Source organism: Quercus suber, unplaced genomic scaffold (assembly GCF_002906115.3).
Source record: "Quercus suber isolate HL8 unplaced genomic scaffold, Cork oak 2.0 scaffold_177, whole genome shotgun sequence".
Classification (NCBI taxonomy): domain Eukaryota; kingdom Viridiplantae; phylum Streptophyta; class Magnoliopsida; order Fagales; family Fagaceae; genus Quercus; species Quercus suber.
Window position 1 is genome coordinate 107,191 of NW_027069637.1, and position 5,815 is coordinate 113,005.

The window sequence follows — 5,815 nt, forward strand, 5'->3', positions numbered from 1 at the left end:
CCTCCATGAAGAGAAGACAGAAACAGAGAGCTAGAGAGACAGAGAGTAGTGTAATCTCAGTGTTATTTCTTATATGAATCCCTACCATTCATTTTGTTGCTTTATACAAGTAAACCCAGCTTAACTAACTAACAGAATGATTAGCTAAGCAACCCGTTTACCCAACTAATTCCCTAACTAACCCACTGGTAATTGGGGCCAGCTGTCCCAAGAGAGTAATACAACTAACTGAGGTGTCTAACAAAAAGCCGCTTCATAAACGACGATAAAGGAGGACTTTTGACCATGTCTAATCTCTATCAGTAACTCCACTAGTACACTTCAAGCCATGCGACTCCATTATTTACAGCCAGAAAACTTGTTCCATTTGTTTTTTTGTCCCAAAAGCAGTGTGAAGGCTAGTCTGCAATTGGACGTGGTTGCTGCCTTTATTAGGCCGCATGGTGCTGTATCTGTCTTTATTAGGCGCCATGCTGCTATGTAGGACTCTTTAGGTAGATGTCCCTTTTGAACCTACACTAGATCTAAAGACAGCAACTTCTCTGATGATTTTTTTACTTAGGGGGGTGATAAGTTCTTGAAATGGTGGGTATTGTATGAATTGAGGATATTCAATGTATTGTGCTGTGTGTGTGTACAGCACATTGTTTTTAAACATTGGAATCTTTGGGCTATGTGTAATCTAGTTGTGTATGATCTAAATTATGACTTGACTCAATATAAAAGTGTTATCATTTTTAATGGGAGATTTTCTGGGGCTTAATCCATAGAGTGAAGGTTTGGGGGAAAATTTTTTGCCCGTTTTTAGCCCATTTTGAATCCTTTGTGCATGATAAAAATACTGTTGCTCTCATATTAGGGTTTGGTGTGTGTTGTTTTGAGAGAGAAAAAAATTGTACTACTACCATATATTGTATTTTTTCCAGTAAATAGTGAAATTACTGCAATTTTATGGACATAGACAAATTGTCAAACTACGTAAATATTGTCTTGTGTAATTGTTTTTTTTTTTTTTTTGGGTGCAAATTTTTTCTCTATTTTGCATCTCACAAAACTGAGAATTTCATAATATTCCCCACCGAAACTATTGTTTGACACTTGAGATCCAAAGATTGATAAATCCATGAGAATACAGAGGGTGTGAGAGATCAAGGAGTAAAACCAAAATATAGTTACTATGGATTGCTTTATAAACACGGTAATATTTTAGTGATTAGTTAGATATATTAAGTACAGAATCATATCAAGAAAGAAAATGGCATAGGAATATAAACTACAAATCAAAGGAGGGATCGTACATATATGCAATAATCAAAAGAACATAGGAACATGATTCAAGAAAATGTCATTGACAACTAACAATAGCCTCAGGAATTGTACTCCAACAAGCGTCATTACTTCCATCCAATTCGGTTATGCTACAAAACAGACAATCAAATGAACTAATTAACGAAACAAGTGTATGACTAACGTGAACAAACAGCAATTGTATTCCATAATTTCCATTAGTGTTAATATTAATAAACAGTAACATCCGGACTTGACAATCCCTAATAGAAGCAATTGATACTCTTTTCTTTCTACTTCTACATTTTTTTCCCCTTAATTTTATATGTTTCTGTTTTTTCCCCCCAATACAACGAAGTGATGAATATGTATGTCCATCAATAAAACAAAATGACTTAACATACCTAGCTCGTTCTTCTTTGGTTTTCCTTCTTAAATTTAAGAAATGTGTCTCTAATTGTGTTAATTTCATTGACGACCACATTTGCAGGCATTCGCTCATCTGGTGATGTTTTAGAACAAGACAATCCAATTTCGAACACTGATATCAAGCATTCTTTTATTCTGCTATTGACATTAACATGAGGACCTTCTTCAATTATTGTTCTTTCTTCTATGTCATTGTTGGCATCTTCTCCATCCTCCACAAAGAACATTGATGGGTCAACTATATCCATGATATGTTCTTGCAAAGCCATTGTAGCGAATTTGTGAATGCTCAAACCATCTTTGAACGTTTCATCAATAGGTCTTTTTCCAATGAACATTTCCAGTAAGAGTATCCCATAGCTATAAACGTCTCCTAGTGGTGAAACTTGGCCACCCATCGCATACTCTACAATTCATCAATACATATTCAGTAACAATACTAGTATTGTGAGCTTAAAATTTAACCACTAATGCAATATGCATTCCTGGCACAAATAGCCTTCATACAATTTTGTGAATATGTGGTTTTTTAGGGAAAAAAAATTTGTTTTGTTTATTCAAGTGGAATTTTTCCCACTCAAAAAGTGGAGTCAAAAGCATATAATTACTTTTTGAAATAATCCCTATTTTAGTTTTATATCAATGCAAATTTTTATAAAGGAAATGAAGAGTACTTAATCTAGTCGAAAATTACCTGGAGGAATGTATCCAATGGAACCTTTGAGCCCAACTGACAAGCTTTGAGCTTTGGAGGGATTGTTTGATGTTTCAAAAAGGAAATTCACCAATCCGAAATCACCAACATGGGCTGTCATATCTTCATCAAGGAGTATATTGCTTGGTTTTAGATCACAATGAATAATTGGGGTTTGACATTGGTGATGAAGATATTCTAATGCATAAGCAACATCAATGGCTATGTTTAGTCTTTGAATAAAATTCAATCTCTTGCTTTGATGTTGCACATCATCTTTAGGATGCAACCATTGGTCTAGACTACCATTGCACATGAACTCAAAAATTAAACTCTTAAAGTCATTCTCTTCATGATCAATGCTGGAGCAAGCAGAGATAATCTTGAGAAGATTACAATGACGTATACTTCTTAAAGCATTGCATTCATTAATGAAACTGTTAGAAGCTCCTTGTTGTTGAAGGTTTAATACTTTAACCGCAACAATTGCTCCATTTCTAGGAAGAATTCCTTTGTATACAGAGCCAAAGCTACCTGAACCAATCAAATTGTTTTCAGAAAAACAATTTGTTGATTGTAGGAGTTCTTCATAAGAGATACGTAATGGCCAATCTTCAAAGAAAGATGTAGTTAATGCTTTCTTTGTTGAATTTTTCCCCACAAAGCATGTAGGGTAAAAATACAATAGAACAAGTACAAATATGATTATTATAGTGACAGGGATTATGATTTTGATTAAAAGAAGCCTCCTAGACAAATGTGGATTTTTCTTTGAGCATGAAGGTAAATGTAATTCTTGGACACCACCACATAGCTTATCGTTTCCAATGATTGAAACCTCACTTGCATTTGAAAAAATCCCTTCACTTGGCACTTCACCCTCGAAATCATTACAAGAAATGTTGAGATACTTAAGTGTAAACTTGCTAAAAATTTTAGGAATATATCCAGAAAAATTATTTCGTGAAAGATCTATTTCTTCTAAACTTCTTAACATCTCCAAGGATTGAGGTATTGCTCCTTCAAGTGAATTACCTTCCAAATACAAGTGCTCCAAACTAAGACATGTCTTGAGAGTGGAATGAATTTCACCTAATAATCTATTCTCTGAGAGATCTAACTCGCCAAGATGTATTAAGTTGCCCACTTCAAACGGCAGTGCACCTATCAAAAAATTATGGGACATGACCAAAGAAATAGAAAGGGAAGAGAGACCCAAAACCTGTTTTGGTATAGTGCCAGTGAGATTGTTACGAGAAAGGTTCAGTGTATGCAAATTTTGGCAATTTCCGAGGCTTGGGAGTATTGTTTCCTCAAATTTGTTCTCATCCAAAAAGAGGCTTGTCAATGTAGTTAAGTTACCTAAGGAGGAAGGAATTGACCCAGAAAATTTGTTATTATGCAAAAATAATTCAACTAATTTTTAAAGCTTGCCAAGAACATCTGGGAGAGTACCTCCAAAATAGTTACCATCTAATCGTAGAAGTTTTAAGTTAATGAGGTTCCCGATCCCAATAGGGATGTAGCCACAGATCATATTCCCACCTAAAGTAAGAAATTGTAACTTGGTAGAAAGGTTGGCTATGGAGTTGGGCAATACTCCTCCAAAACTATTACCATAAAGACGCAAGACCTCCAAACTAGTACAATTAGCTAAGAAACTGAGAAAATTCAGGTCTCCATCTTCCCCCTTTCCAAGTCTATTCTCTTCAAAAGCAAGCACAACCAAGCCTTGCAAACTTGCTAAATTTTGTGGCAATGTCCCAGTCAAACCATTTGAACTAAAGTCAAGAAACTGAAGTTGAGAAGCATTTGATAACGACACTGGAATTGGTCCTGTGAAACTATTTTGACCACCAAGAAACATTTGAAGGTTAGGAAGAGTGAGACCAACATCTGGTGGAAGGCTTCCATGTAGCCGGTTTTGAGTAATAGAGAAAGAGTATATGGAAGAAATATTAAAAATGACAAGAGGGATGGTACCGGACAGATTATTCACAGAAAGTTTAAAAAATCTCAAGCATGATAGACGACAAAGTTCACTAGGTATGCTTCCTTGAAAATTGTTCTCAAGAAGACTAAGGACATTTAAAGAAGAAATGTTACCTATCCAAGCTGGGATAGTTCCTGTCAGGTTGTTTTGACCAAGACTTAGATTCACCAACTTTGTCAATGAGCTGAGATGGTCTGGAATCTGCCCAATAAGATCGTTGACAGCCACATCAAGCACTCTAAGTTGTGTGCTATAACTTAGATTAGTTGGAATACTCCCATTAAAGGAATTCCAACTCAAATTGAGATGCTGCAGGTGTTGTAGACGTCCCACTTCTTGAGGAATTTTACCATAGAAGTTGTTGTTTTGTAGGTTTATTCCTTTGATGTAAGAAAGATTTCCTATAGAAAATGGTATGGAGCCAACCAAGCTCTTATCTTCCAGGTCCAAAACAATTACTCTTTTACTGGAAAAGCTACATGTAACACCTATCCAGTTGCAAAAATGTGTGGAGTCATTCCACGAAATCATGATTTGAAGTGGGTCTTGGGTGATCCGACTCTTGAAGTCAAGTAAAGCTAGTTGATCTGTCTCATTTGCAAAAGCTTGAACTGTAGCAGATTTCAAACATGAGCTCATAAACATTAGAAGAATCCCGTGAAAGAATATTAAGAAAAGCCACTCGTAACTGAGACAAGAGTGCATCATTATGTTGGGGTTGCAAGTTTGAAGTGAAGGATAGAATCTGATAACCATTTATGTGGAGTACAAATAGTTCAATTAGAGATAACATAATTATATGTTAGTAGGACACAGCTTTCTTTTTGCCCCACCTATAGATAATGACATAAGAGTGAACATTACGTGACCCTGAAGAGAAGACTTTCGGGCCTTTGGCTTATAAGAAACAGCCAGAGAAAGATAGAAGAAAAAAAAAAGGAGAGGTAGATTTCTGTGGAAGTAGAATTCGATCATTTCTTAATTTTTCTCCTTTGATTGAAGTAGTTAAACTGTACCAAGTCTTTAGCCGACATCTAACAAGATAAGGGACGAAATGGGTAAATAGCCATAAAATTCAAACTATGTAGTTAGTTGTCATTAGTTTTAAACTATATTTTTTACTAACATCTCGAGTCTAAGAGACTCGATTTAGGGGCTATAAATCGAGTGTTTGAGGGTCGATTTTCATATTTTGATCGGGTCTGAATTGACACTTTTTCTACGTGGCGTCCACATGGAAATCGAGTTTCTTATACTCGATTTATAAGCCCATTTATAAAACAAAAGAACAGCAGCTCAGCAAAAAAGAAATCAGAGCAGAAGAACAAAAAAAAAAAAAAAAACCCGAAGGAGAAGGAAAGAACCCAGGCCAGTGGACCCAGGCCAGGCGAGCCCAGGCCGCGCGACCCTGG

General features: G+C 35.9%; 2 protein-coding genes across 2 annotated transcripts; both read right to left on the reverse strand.

The window, feature by feature from the left end:
• Positions 1-1,668: 1,668 nt before the first annotated feature.
• On the reverse strand, positions 1,669-3,472 carry LOC112031701 (probable LRR receptor-like serine/threonine-protein kinase At3g47570). The gene is made up of 2 exons (XM_065778260.1): positions 2,411-3,472; positions 1,669-2,122 (listed from the first exon to the last, which is right to left on the reverse strand). The coding sequence occupies exons 1-2, from the start codon at positions 3,405-3,407 to the stop codon at positions 1,692-1,694; spliced, it is 1,428 nt and encodes a 475-aa protein (XP_065634332.1). The 5' UTR covers positions 3,408-3,472; the 3' UTR covers positions 1,669-1,691.
• A 361-nt stretch (positions 3,473-3,833) lies between these two features.
• Positions 3,834-5,159, reverse strand: LOC136069568 (putative receptor-like protein kinase At3g47110). Its single transcript, XM_065778278.1, has one exon. It carries the CDS (start codon positions 5,157-5,159, stop codon positions 3,834-3,836), a length of 1,326 nt encoding a protein of 441 aa, XP_065634350.1.
• Between the last annotated feature and the right edge of the window lie 656 nt (positions 5,160-5,815).